Source organism: Pteropus alecto, unplaced genomic scaffold (genome assembly GCF_000325575.1).
Source record: "Pteropus alecto unplaced genomic scaffold, ASM32557v1 scaffold23, whole genome shotgun sequence".
NCBI lineage: Eukaryota > Metazoa > Chordata > Mammalia > Chiroptera > Pteropodidae > Pteropus > Pteropus alecto.
In genome coordinates this window covers 3367085-3381356 of record NW_006435837.1, presented here as the reverse complement: position 1 = coordinate 3381356, position 14272 = coordinate 3367085, and the positions used below count along the sequence as shown (strand labels likewise).

General features: G+C 47.1%; 1 protein-coding gene across 1 annotated transcript in view; it reads right to left on the bottom strand.

The window, feature by feature from the left end:
• Nucleotides 1-803: 803 nt before the first annotated feature.
• The window catches only part of MAP7D2 (MAP7 domain containing 2), an 83517-nt gene continuing 70048 nt past the window's right edge, over nucleotides 804-14272 (bottom strand). The window contains exons 13-20 of the mRNA XM_025046605.1: nucleotides 14027-14266; nucleotides 12090-12232; nucleotides 6718-7013; nucleotides 5874-5978; nucleotides 4847-4903; nucleotides 4352-4430; nucleotides 3487-3673; nucleotides 804-1053 (exon numbers count right to left, since the gene is read on the bottom strand). Coding sequence (XP_024902373.1) covers nucleotides 804-1053; nucleotides 3487-3673; nucleotides 4352-4430; nucleotides 4847-4903; nucleotides 5874-5978; nucleotides 6718-7013; nucleotides 12090-12232; nucleotides 14027-14266 — 1357 coding nt within the window. The remainder of the gene's footprint in view (nucleotides 1054-3486; nucleotides 3674-4351; nucleotides 4431-4846; nucleotides 4904-5873; nucleotides 5979-6717; nucleotides 7014-12089; nucleotides 12233-14026; nucleotides 14267-14272) is intronic.

The following is a 14272-nucleotide window of genomic DNA, read 5'->3' as shown; positions in this document are numbered from 1 at the left end:
TTTAAAAAGAGTCGCAAGTGAGAGAAGATTGGCATTGTTGAGTTATAAAAAAATTTATGATAAATTCTAATTACGTTGTCATCATTGGAAAACAAGCCCCAAACTCAAGTAAATCCAGTGTGAGGTGTGTATAACTAAGTGCACACAAATGCAGAGTGTTTAGAACCCACAGATAGAACTTACTCAAATGAGAAGAGCTTCTAGGACTTTGGCAAGAAAAAGGCCAAAGGTGGGGAACAAAAGCTTCAGGGCACAAACTTAGTTCTTCCCTCACTCCCTCAGGTATGCGCCAAGAACAGATGTTTGCTTTGAAAGACTCTAGAACTGGTCAACAGAACAGGAAATCATTTGGCCCAACAGTCATTCATGTATAAGAATGTTTCTAGATAGAATGTGGGATGCCACTGAGTAAAACTAGGGGAGAAATTCATTTTATTAACAGCGCCTTGCGCCACTATTAGAGAACTCTCTCTTTGCCTCTAAATGAGGTGCTAGTTGAGACAGATGGTCAGTCAGACTTTTAGCCAGTGCTTCTTAACACCCTCCACCCTGAACAGCAGGGGCAGGCTTGGCCGGTGTGGCACTGAAGGCCCCCACATGAAGGATTTACTTGAAATCCACCTCAATTCTTGTGTATGCTGCAGTATATACACCATGTATTCATATTCATGTTCACATTTTTCACATAAAACTGACCATCCAGGAGGCTGAGTGATGTTTATCTTCACGACCCCAGATGGAGAGCTACGAATTCAGACTATCATGAAAAGACTGTACCTTTCATTAAGGAGATGTTGTATTTGTCAACAGAAGGTGTTCAGAGTATTTTCTTGGCTGGGACTGTTAAATCCTTCGATCAGGTTTTTGTTACAGTCATCCAGGCTGAGATTTTCACTGGATCTCTTGGGGAACATGGGGGGGCCGGTGAAATCTAAGAGATCTTGAAGAGCTCGGGCATTACCAGTTCCATTTTGGTCCAGAGACACCCCAGGAATCATTTCACTCACTGGTGAAAATTCTGGGATGGAGATAAGCTCTTCTTTTGAAACAGGACTGGGGGGTGGGGCGGGGGTGGAGGAGGGCAGAGAGAGGAAGGGAGAGGGAAAAGAAGAGAGAGACAGATAGACAGATAGAACTATTAATTCTAACATTTTGTTATACTCTTCTTTTCTAGAGAAGATGGATTTAGAGCCAGAGCTTGTATGAAACACATTGTAAAAAAAAATACAAGTTAGTTCAATTCTGAGATGCTGACGGACACAAGGACCCAGGGATGAGAACAAGGAAAGTGGACTGAGCAAGGCTGTGTAGGCCAAGCTCACACTGTCCACAGAAGAAAGAAAATAAGAACCGCAGGCGTCAGCACTCTACTGCAGAGAAGCCAAGCACTTCTGAAAGCTTCAGAATGGGAAACCCAGACAGAACGCAAATGCTAGAAGTTAAAAGTGAGCTGAGGAAGGGCCCTAATTAGCATCGGGGCTCCAGGAGCTCCCCGCACCAGCAGGGCCACCTTGGGTGAGCTGCTGTTCCTTCCCTGGCCTCAGGTTCCTCCGCTGTAAAATGGGCGAGCAGTCATTTCTTACCAGGGCTCATGCCAGCGTGATGTGCTCATGGTGGGAGGGAGCCACCGGGAGCAGGTGCTCAGTTAAGGATGGGGCCATAGTTAACAAGGACCTCGCGGTCCACCCAGTCACCTGCAGAGCGAGTCTCTCCCACTGCTCCACCTTTAAAGTGAGGCTTCTATTCCACCCCGACTTATCTGGCTTCTGCCTCTCATCTCTCTACAAACGAAAGCAGTTTCACGGCCTGTCAACCACAAGCCTAGCTCAGATGAGTGGTGGGCTGCAATTTGAGGGCCTGTCACCTGCAGTCTCTCTGAATAGCCAGAGTAAGGCCACTGCCAGGTTTGTCTATTATTTTGTTCCTTAATAAGATCTTAGAGAAGAATCCAGAAAAACTTGTTGAACTGCAGAAGCACAGAGGACCCGTCTCCCTCATACTGAGCACCAGCCAATCTAACACTACTGATGGCTGGAGCCTGAGCAAACCGCCTCATTAGCCGAAATACCCGCCCCACCTCCACCTCGCCCCACCCTCCATTCCCTGGGTTGAAACAGCTGGTCAGAGCTTAGGGAGGAGAGAATGCCACGGGTTGGGGTGCCGCCTCCAGGCATCCTCTTTCCAAGTGCAGAGGCGGCCACAGGGAGAACGCAGTGCACACACAAAGCCCCTTCACTTTCTTGAACCTTGGCAGGGGCATGTCTTGTCCCCTTCCCCCACCCAAAGATATAAAGAATAAGCACAGTTGGCTCAGAACAGAGGTGGGAGGAAAAACATTGTGTTAACCTTTAAGATGCCTCAGCTGTTTTCACCTGGGGACAGAATGACTCCGGTTAGGGGAAACCTGCCATGATGGTGGCCTGCAGTGGCAGGGGAGACGAGGCAAGGGCTGAGGAGGCCCTGCTGTCAGTCTGCACAGGACTTGCTGCACCCTGGGTTTTCACATGTCTGGCTCAATGCCAGGGTGCACCAGCTGGCACAATCACTGCGTCCTGGGAAAGACGCCCCCCACCCGTGCCCTGTTCCCCAGACGAAGCTGAGAATTCATGACCATGGAGAGCAGGGGAAGCCCTTGCCAGCTGGAGCTCTGGTAGAGCTTGTGCACGACACTGTCGTTCCCTCCTGACTCAGAGGGCCACCACCCCCCATTCCAATGGCGCTGCACAGGGCTCCGGGTTCCAGCGCCCTGCCCCAATCCCAGGCGAACTGAGTTCTCGTTTCATCTGGGATTAATTTGCCAGGGGTTGTCATCCACAAACATACAAGTTTAAGAATTTCTTAAGTTTTTAGAACTTCAAAGTAAATTAGTTCCTTTAACAAGTCTCCAATGACAAGTTTACTTGAACATGAGACACTGGACACAGTAGGCCTTGTTGGTGCCCCACCCAGATCCCCTGTACCTGTGGCTGCACCCATCCCCCAGCAGCTAAGGACTCTGAGCTGCCACCCTTTTTCTGGACAAGTGCCTCAGGCTGACAGGATCCCCATGCCCACACAGACAGTATACCTGCATCCCCTCACCCTGAGGGGCCCACAGCCAATGACTGACAGATATGGTGGCACAAAGACCACCTCCCTTACATCATCCAGACCACTCTAGTGGAAATGCATCCTCCAGAGCTCCTGTGAGACCAGCTGAGACAGCATCATTGCCCAGTGACTTTCCCTGCTCCTTCCTGCTCACCCGTCCCTCCACTTTTTCCTGAGAAACCTCTCCAATAAATCGCAGGCCCTAGACCCCCTGCCGCAGGCTCTGCTTCAAAGGAGCCTGACTCAAGACACTAATGTACCCCTGAGGGCTTTCCTGAATGGCAACTGAACCTCCCCGAGGGGATCTGGGTGTGTAAAAGATGAAGGGATCAACTACGAGGCAGTGGAGGTGTTGCTGGAAGAGATGAGGCTCAAATGTAAAAGAAATTGACTTACCTCACTTCCATAGACTGAACTTCTTCGGTTGAGTCATCCAGACTGTTTGATTTCCCATCAAGGGCGTCCAGATGAACAAGTCCCCCAGCTGGTTTAAGCCCATTGGAGAAAATGTCTTGGGGGACAGTTTCTGGGGCAGCACACTCCACACCGTTAACCTCCTGGCAGGTGCTCAATCCATTGATTTCTGATTGAGAACACAAGGTCATTTTGTTAATCGTAAAATATCCAAAACAATGGAACAACGGAGGAAATATCTATCGACATCCACCAATAATGCAACACCTTTGACAAAAAGAACCTCAGGTGATCACCTTCACACAGGGGAAGAGAAGACAAATGGTATTACCAGTGTCTGTGCAGGGCTCATGACCCACCCAGGAGGCTTGGTGTCATACCCTGTACAGGTCCCCGGGCTCCGGTAGCAGGTTCTTTACCCACAAGGCAACGGAGAAATGCGAAGAGTGACTCTGAGCTAGATACACCTTTCGTGACTTTGGCAGCCGTAAAATATTCAAACCCAAGGAGTCTTCGGTGTATGTGCTAGAAAAGAGCCGGACTATCCCAAAGTGTAGAAGGCAGGAGAACGCCACAGAACAGCAATCAGTCCTTAGGAACCTGCCGAGCGGTTAAGCTCCCTGGACAGCAGCACGGGCCAGCAGACAGCCCGCTCCTGTGCTGGCTTTATTAGAGTAACCGAGGGACCCAGTGGCTTCCAAATGAGTTGGACAGATCCGCTCTGGAGATGGAGGCTCCACCAGGGAAACTGCACTCTTAAGGCCCACGGGCGCTTGTCCCCTGCAGGAAGCGCTTCGGGCCCTCATGTGCTGAAAAGAGGAACCCAAGAATCAGACGCCACACGCACCTATTTTGTCCGGGACAGCTGGTTTTGTCTTATTTTCCACGCACACAGCAGGCTGAAGCTCCACTGTCAGGTCTTCCTTCTACAAACAAGAGAAGAAAGGCTTACTTTACATAGAGAGACGAATGCTTTGGAAAAGCATCAGAGGAGATTTGGAATCAGGCTGGGCCATCTGCCTGCTCCGTGATGATTCTTTGAGTCTTCTGTGCTTATTACAAATTAATTGATAGGTTACCATTCTCTTTTTTATTCATGGGCTACTATATCTCCCCTGCATCCCCATCCCCATTTCTCTGAGGAAATTTTTAAGTACCACTCCGTCTCTGAAACTCCTCTCTCTTCAGGCACCTACAGCCTCCTTAATCTAGCCAGGAGCAAAGCAGGAAGAGTCCATTTTCTCTGGCTAATCCTCTCTAACACCTACAATTCCACTGAATACATCTGCCATTCTTTTCTACTCAGCACAGGAACTATTAAAATGGTCCTCTGAATGCCTACCTTCACTTCTGGAGACACGTCACTCTTCCTTGTTCTCTTCATGATTTCATCTATTCTCTGAAAAAACAACAAAAAAAAGCTGGGTCTATATGCAATTTCACATTTCTCAGAAAGTTCAAAATGTTTTCCATTACTTTTGCAGATGTTCACCTGTGCCCTACGAACAAGGTCAAGTACTTGAGAAGTGAACTAGAAAGTATCTCAAATCCACATTCAATTTATACTCCATCTTTCTCCTTCCTCTCCTAAGGTTATCTAAAAATCAATAAATCACCACCTACCATTCAAAAGGACCACCCTAGAGAAAGAGAGGCTGGGGTACAAGTCAGGAGGGGAAGCCACAGATTGCTCTCCCAGCTGCCAGGCCTACAGCAACACGAAGTCCAGGCTGGAGCTAGGATGCCATGGGAATGGACGTTTATAATAAACCTCTTTAAACGCAACTTTATTCATAACTGCGTTAAATGTGAATGGACTAAAAATTCCAATTTAAAGACAAAGACTATCGAGCTGGATTAAAATAACAAGTCCTGACAATATGCTGCTTACAAGATCCACACTTATAAGGATACACATAGGTTCAACGTAAAAGGATAGAAAAAGATTTACTAGGCAGATGCTAATCATAAAAAAGGCTGCCAAAGAGGACTTTAAGGCAAGTATTACTAGAGATAAAGAAGGACATTTCGTAATGATAAAGGTGTCAATTCAAAAAGACAATTTAATAGCTTGAAATATATATTCACCTAATAGCAGAGCTTCGAAACATAAAACAAAAGTTGATAGAACTAGAAAGAGAGATGGACAAATCCATAATCACAGATGGAGCTTTTAACACTCCTCTCTCAGTAACCGATAGAGCAAGATGGCAAAAGTAATTCAGATATAGAAGATTTTACCAGCATTATCAACGAACTTGACCTAATTTGACATTTCTAAGGTCACTCTACCCAACAACTACAAAAAAGAACTGGATTTACTTCCTGTTCTGCCTCACCCTAAATTCTCCTTACGCCTTGGCCCTTACCTTCTTCCTCTCCAGTCGCTCCTGCTCAATCTGCAGCATGATCTGTTCTCTTTCCAGACGCATCTGTTTAGCTGCTTCCTGGGCCTTTGCTTCTGCTGCTTCCTTCTGATAGAAACAGGTAAACCAAGGCATAGGCTTTACTAAGCGAAGAAAACACTGTACCAATGCCCTGGGATTTGTATATGTTCCTCCACCGCACCATCTACTCCAAAGCGGGTACTGCTCCAACATTCAGTGTGGATTTACACAGCCGGCTCCATGACACGACATGGCTGGGCCTCACTCATATACCCTGGGTCCACCGTGCAGATCACCTGCGGACAGTTCCCGTGCATGGCCAAGGTCTTTCTGTGTCTGAGGGCGGTCTCTGGCCATGAAGTGTGCATGTGGCAGGAGTTTCAGGAAGTTAATTCCCCAAGGATTGACCTTCAATCATGAGAGGCAGAAGTTGGTAGATAAACAACTGTTTCCTCATCCCTCAGGGAGACAATTCTGAGGACTGTTCTACAGTCTCTTAGTCCCAAAGGGAGGGAGTTCCCGCTGTCCACAGGAACTCACTCATCAATGCACTTACTCCCCTGCCAGCTTCCTGGGATCTTCTCCCAAATAAACTACTGGAGCACGAATTCTCATCCGCGACTTGCCTTTGGGGAACCCGAACTGGCATACAGCAAACATCACCGACTTCGCTTTTATTTCCCAAAGTAACTCGTATTTGCAAACCAGCCCAGTTAGTTTAAGAAAACACTTCAAGTACATATAACGAGTCATTCAAATTTAACTAATTTTACGTAATATAAACTAGGGCCCTTAAGGAAACTCTCTATGAAGACTCATACAGTACCTGCTTTTCAATTACGGCTTTTTCTTGCTTTTCTTTTTCTTGTTTTTCCTTTTCTTCCTCTTCTTTCAACATCAGCTCCTCCTTGGCCTTCCTCTTGGCCTCTTCTTCCTCCCGTCTTTTCTCTTCCTCTTCCTGCCGCTTCTTTTCCTCTTCCCGCTTACGGGCTTCTTCTTCTAGGCGAAGTCTTTCCTCCTCTGCCTTTCTTTTCAATTCCTCTTTCTCCAGCCTTTTGACAACATAACTGTTGTTAGAAGACAATGACACGCTCAAAAGACAAATTGCCAAAGAGCCAGGTGCTGACAGACAGTGGAGCAGAATGAGCAGCACAGTCATAGGCACGTGTAGTTGAATTAGTATCCACTTAAGAAAATGACTCATCCTTCCTGGAAAGCCACTCCAGTCCATATAACAACAAAAAAATATTAACCAGGGTCGACTTTAAATTCTGTTATACAAAGAGCAATGATGTATTGATTTGTGAACATACCGTAATAAAGACAAAGATGTTCCCTAGTCAATCTACAAATGACCATAGCCCCATCATTCTTATTTAATGATTTTTTAAAAACTAAAGAAAATAAATATTTAAAACCAACTTAAGCTAGAAAAAACTAAGTGTCTCAATGGCCACAACCGTGCTAGTCAGCAATTTAAGAGCAGTGACTAAGAGCTCGAACAGTTCACTTTGGGTTCTGACTGGTATATGACTTCTGAAGCAGGAAATGGAAGAAAATCCTGAAAAGAAACTTGACATTTAAGACAGAAATTAAAAGATCTATTTCCATTTATTTTGGCAATCTTTAAAAATCTATTTTAGCTTTTATTCTTTGCTATATAAAAATTGAATGACATTTAGACGTTTTTCATCCATAGACAAATGGTTGGTGATGTGATGATAAAGAACTAAAAACAGTGCAATGTCTAAGCGCTTGTTTTTAATTTCTAATGTTCTTCTTGTTCATGTGTGTGTCACTTTCCTCATCTATAAAAAAATGTGAGAAATCACACTCATCTTGCAGTGTGTTACTGATTGGCAATGTGACATATGGGCAAGACCAAGACTGCGTTCTGATTGTGCACCTCACCCTGTGACCCTTCCTTGGAAAGTCACTCAACATTTCTGATGCCCATTTTATTTTTTTATTTTTACTTTTTGTGATGTCCATTTTAAAAACGGGAATAGCTATACTATTGCCTCCATGACATCACTGTGAGAAATGAGATAACGTGTGAGAAGCACTTAGCACAATGCCTGGCTCTAGATGGATTCCCAGATGCTAGTTTGTCTTATAATTGAAAATGAATCCTCTCTCCAACTCCCAATGTCCTTCTTTTAAGTGCGTTAATAAATCCGTACATTTTTCGGAAGCTGTCTTTATTTGGACGCATGTGCCACTGATTTACAGGGTGCTGGTATAATGTTATAAAAAGATCAAGACCTAAAAAGAACATCCTTCCATCCTAATGGTCGGCTTCAGGAATTGTGGAGGCAGTTAGCATATGTGTCACCAAAGAAATATTTAAAAAAGATATTAGCCTCACACTGTAACAGTATATGATAATATATTCTACGTTAAAAGGGGTTGCAGTGCCCCAAAGCATGTCTGGAACAATTGAAATTAACGGATATTCTGGAGCACTCTGGAGAAGAGCACTACGGGGCCTAATCAGAAAGAAACTGCAGTTCTTAGATTCCTCAATGACAGACTAAGTACGCCCGACACAGGATTATCACACATGAACATGTGAAGATTTATCAGAGGTTAATCAGAGCATTCAGTTCTCATCTCTTTTAAGGAGCTGGTTGTGATTGCCCCGGAGAAGTCAGTACACAAAGGATACTTTGTGTGTGAATTAATGCCCAAGCTGCTTCACCTTTATCTTCATCTTCAGGATCTGAAAGGCCAGTTTCTCGTTTTACCATGAGGACTTCAGAGGTGCCCAATGCGCGCACATAGTAAATAACACATCCTCTTGGCCCCTAAGTCTCCATAATCACCCACAACAGAAATCCCTCCCCACAGGCCCATTAGCCCCTACTTGTCCCTCCTGTTACAGATAAAATTCTTTCCATTAACGAAAACTCTGGTTCTCCCTGAGTAGGTAAAAACTGGCTTCGCCTGTGTGAAACCGAATCCTTCAATATCCTGTCCAAGGATGAACATTGTCTCCTTGCTTAAAGAACCAAAGAGAACATGGATTTGGTCGTTTCCCCATCGCCCCTGTGCTACGGGCCGCCTCCACCCCACTGTCCTTGCCACCATTATGCAGTTCTCTCCAGAGTTCACCAGATCTTGTTCTTGTCACCCACCCCGAACCCATCCCCCTTCCTCACCAGGTGCAAAGTACCAGAAAAGTGCATCATGGTCATCATACAACAGATGCATCCTTATCCCCGTCACCGGTCATTAGTTGAGGGTCTTCATTTAACACTGCCCAACCTCCAGCAGCCCCTCTTGTCCCACCTTTCCCACGTGCACAACTGCGACGCGTGCTCAGAATCGAACTGTTCAATCTGTGGACAAGTATGTGCATTTCGCTATACTCTCTTCCTTTTGTGCTTAAAAGCTTTTGTTTAAAAAAAGCTTAACCTTTAACATCCTAAACAAACCTTAACCTTTAATATCCTAAACATCACCTTCTTTGATCTGTTCTCACTGCATCCTTCACCACCTTCTCTCCTGACCCGCTCCGGGTAGCACTGTGCAGTCGCTTGCGTCTGCTCCCTCTTCTCTCGGTGCCCCAGGCATCAGATGCCCTCCCGAGCATTTCTGGAACAGCATGGAGGCCACTCTGTTGTCCGATTCCAGGCCTGGGTGGCCCTCAGGACCACCTGTGTTCCTCCTGGGCTGCCAACACTGGTTCGAGTAAGGCCCAAACGAAGCTGACTGGTCATCTGTCCTTGAGCGCCCGTGGCTACTCCAGACTCTCAGCCCCCTCCCTGTGGAAACGGTCCAAACCTTTTCTGTCTTTGACATCCTCCTCAGTTGCTGGCATCACCGTCCACTTCGCAGAGAAGCCAGGGGCCACCTGAGCATCTCTTTTCTGTGGCATTACACTCAGAAATTTCCCCTTTCTTCCTCTGCTTAGCGGCGAAGGATTGTAAATGCCACCGCTTGCGCTATTAACGCCGTACTCTTTCTTACCGTGTTCCTACGACCATCTCATCTCTTTCTTCCATCGTCTCACCCTTCTATAAGTACCTTTCCGCAGTTGGCAAAAATACTCAGGTCTCAGGAATTTCAAACAACTCTCCCTTGTCTTCCACCCACAGCCTCTAGCATCCAGCTGACATTCAGAGCCTCCGCCCTCTGACCTCTTCTAAGCTGGCTTATGTCTCCACCGTCTCCACAATATCCCTCCGAAATCTCAGTTCATCTCCGGAATGCCAAGACCAGCAGCCTTTCCTCAGTCTTGACGTATCTTGCAGGTTTAGACAGCATTAAATATCCTTCCCATGAAGTCCTCTCCTCAACCCTGCACCCACGAGGCTGTGTCACCCGGGCTATCCCTTCCTGCCTCAGCTGCCGCCATGCCTGCCAGCACTGCAAGTAGGACAGGTCCTGCAGGCCCCAGTTCTCACCCCAAGAGCCTATCCCCTGGAGGCTTAGCCAGTAAGACACCAGGTCTGAGCAGCACGGGGACCTCTGTCTGCAGTCCCAGGCCTGGGGCTAACGCTTGTGTGGATACTGACCTTTGGCCTGGCTACATGCCTTTGCTTGTGGGGTCTGCCTAATTTGCATGTTTTTCTACGTGGGCCCCTAGCGGCTATTTTAGCTTCTTAATATGACTTAACATGCCCCATTTTGGAATCACAGTAAGATCTCTGGCTTGCTGGTTTCTGCCGGTGCCTTCCCCAGGGTGGACCTGGGCTCTAAGCTTCCTTGCCTCAATCCAAGAATCCTGGGATTGGGCCACCCACACGCCCAGGGGCTGTGCCCTGCTCTGCGTGCTTCAAAAAGAACCCTGATGTCACTGCTGGTGGACACTGGACCAGCTTTTGCTCTTCTTCCTAGGCCCTAGCTATCTGGACTCTTGTCGGCCCTTCTGTTCTGAACAGTCTCGTCCCTGATGGTGTTTCCCTCATCAGTTTGTGACAATAATTGGCTTTCCACAGTTTGGCTCAAGTATTTTTATTTTTCTCTATATTCTGTCATCTGAAAACCACATTTCTGTGGCTTTGACTACTGACTCTAAGCACAAAACAGATGTGAGGATGATCTTATTTTAAGAGGTATCCGCTGTGTTCCAGCCCCAGGTTGTCTGGTACTTTGTCACCTCTCACGTGGTGCTATGCAAGGCTCCATTTTCTGGCAAGAGAGAGGAAAATGGGTTTTGGGTCAAGTGCATTGCTCTCATTTCTACCAGGTGTCAACTCCCTTTCCAATCACGTGAACATTTTGCAGGCACCTCCAACTTAGTTTATTTAAAATCACATGCATAGTTTTTATCCTCTAAAACTAATCCCTTCTCTCCTTCCTTCATCGGTTATTGGGTACACCACTGCCGTAAGTCCTTAGACTCACACCTTAGCATCAACTTTGAACCGGCCTGTTTCTGTCGGCTGTGCGCGTGCGCAGACGCAGACCGGAGCTGGAACACCTGCTGTGAGCTCGCCTGCCCTTTTTCCAGGTCTATCTTGGCCAGACTACATTAGCCTTCTCCTTCTCTTACCCTACGACTGCAGTGGTGTCTTAGCTGGCCTCTTCCTCCTTCTCTGCTTTCCTTGTATATTTACTGAGCACCAGCATCAGTGATCCAAAGACAATCTCAGCCTTTTAAGGTGCTTAGCAGGGGAAAAGTGGGCCTCTGAAAAAAAATGAGGCTGCTAGTCTGTTGGACACCTGGGCTCAGGAAGACGGAAGAGTGGGAGAGGTCAGGTCTCTCTCAGGTGCAGGGACAGAAAGGCTTCAGACAGAGAGCTAGGCTTGAGCCGAGTCTGGAGAAAAGGCCTTTCTAGAGAGGAGCATGAATCTACGTGGCGCAGAGTGAAAGCGGAGGTATGGAACTTCGTGGTGGGGCCTGTCACAGAGCTCGGCACGCCGGTGACAGAGTGCTGGAGGTGGAAGGGTGGGCGGTGGCCAGGTCATGGCTGGCCTTGAGGGTCTATTGGTGGGTTTCAGTGGATCCTGTGGGCAGGGGAGTCTCTGGCTAAGTAAAGAACAGGAGCATGACAATGACACTTATGTGCAAACAGTCACTGTGGACAAGCTCCGGGAGACCTAGAGCAGGGAGCTCAGCTGGGGTGCCATAGACACAGTCCAGTTGAGAGATAGCAGGGGCCGGAGCTGAGGACAGGAGGGCCTGGAGAAGAAGAGAGACGAGAGATGCTAAAGAGGCATCCCAGATGGACCTGAGGACTGAGGGGATACCAAGGACGAAAGAGAGCTGGCTCCGACACTTCCGATTTGGGTGCTGGAGATTCGGAGACACAACTTGTGAAGGGAACAGGAAGTTTGGGGCAAAGATCAGATCTGCTTCGAAAATGTTCAATTTGAGGTGCATATGAGACACACTCAAATGAAAGCATACGGGCAATGTGAAATACGGCCTCTAAGTTCGAGACCACTGCTATCCAATAGAACTTTCTATGATGAGGGAAATGTTCTAGAGATTTGTGCCACCCACTATGGTAGCTACTAGCAGCTACTATGTAGCGGCTGTGCACTTGAAATATGGCTAATACGGCTGAGGAACTGAAGTTTACTACACTTTAGTGATTTACGTTTCGGTAGCCACACAGGACTAGAGGCTATGGTACTGGACAGCACAGCCCTAGCGAGAGACCAGGCCATAGGCACAGACTCAGGAGTCATCAGTACACATGTAACTTCGTGCCTCCCTTGTACCAGAAAGTATTGATGGTTTACAGAACAAAGTAAGATGAAATCAGCTTCAGAAACAGATGCAAAGGGAAAATGAACGTAGAAAGGGAGATGAGAACAGAGTTGGTTTAGCATACCAAGTACTCATATGAAACCATGGCGTGACATGTGAGCCCCAAATCTTTTGAAGCACGATGAGGGCACTGGGAGGAGGAGGAAGCACCAATGTTCAGGAGGGCTCGTCAGGTGAAGACGGCCAAGGACTGAGGGTGGGAACCCAGGCGACATGTGAGGGGGGGAGGGGGGAACCAAAGAGACCGAGAAGGAGAGGCCAAAGAAGCAAGGCCAAGATGGACAGAGTGAAAGCCAACAAAGGAATGGGTTAAGAGTCTGGCTGTGAGAAGGAATGATGAATGTGAGATATGAAGACTGAATGTGGGCTGAGGAAATAGAGAGGAAGTGCGATCAGTTCTCTCAGCAACTGGGCTGTGAAGAAAATGTGAGCGAGAGTAGTCGCTGGAAGGTAGAGAACTTCACCTTCCACAGTGCACGGCTACAGTCAGGTTACCTGGCTCAGTGCCTGCAATTACCAAGGCCTGTCATCTGAGGGCCTGGGATGCATCTTCATCTCCTGTGACCTCCCTTCTCACATCCTGTGACCCACCCAAACCAGCCCAAGCACGTCACTCAATGCAAAAGCTCTGCCTCTGTTGACCAAAAGTCTGGAGTTATGAAAATCATCACAGAAGTCCAGAATTTGAAGAAGGAACCAGCCAGACCTACCACCCTATCCCTTTAAAAAAATAAATCAACAAACCTGTAATCACAGACCACAAAAGACTTGCCAAGGTCACTTAAAGATGAAGAATACTGTATTATTTATTACTCTCAGTTCAGTGCCTACAGCATACTTGCTTCCTGTCATGTTAATTCTCTAAATAGCACTGGATTGCACTCTGTGATTATCTTAAAAGCTTCCTTTATCAATTTAGAAATGAAATCTACCTTGTCTTTCAACATGCATTCCCTTCTGAATATCGAGATCAGAAGCGGCAAACTTCCTGAATCTTGACCAAGTGCCTGGCGCTAACAAAGCAGTGCCTCTCACACTCTGGTGAGTTGTTGAGGCAGGATAGGCCCTGGGCCTGTGTATTTTCACTACATTCCCAGGCTGATTCGGACACCTTCCAAACTTAGGGACCGGCGCCATGACCTCTTCTGTCATGCTCCAGGATGAGAGTCCCCATACCTCATATTTCTCAGACTATGAGGTTGGCTTCCACCCCATCCAGAGGCCTCGGCTCAACCCTCCCCTCTCACTTGAGGGGCGCGATTTAGGATAATTGGGAAACAACAATTCAGGAATCAGAATCAAAACCTCTACATCCAGAATCCCCTGTCTTTTCAGGGAGAATCTCAGTCTATAAAGAAAGCTCAAACTCTTCTGATAGCTCTACAAAGCCTGGCTGGTCGTAGAGTCCAACTGGAGAATGGGAAGCTGCTGGCTCCAGGAGCTATGAGTTTCCAGGTCATCTGAAAAGGGCCAAGTTCCATCGCTGTTAATGACATCTACTAGGAGATGCAGTCTCCTGAACACCTGCCACACAGACCTATACTTTTCCCGAGGTTTTATCAATTCCAAAACTCGAGAAAGGAAGATGAATTGCTCTTTCCACCACAGCCTTTTACACGAGATCGCGGCAAAACTCTGAGCACCCCCATACCTGTCC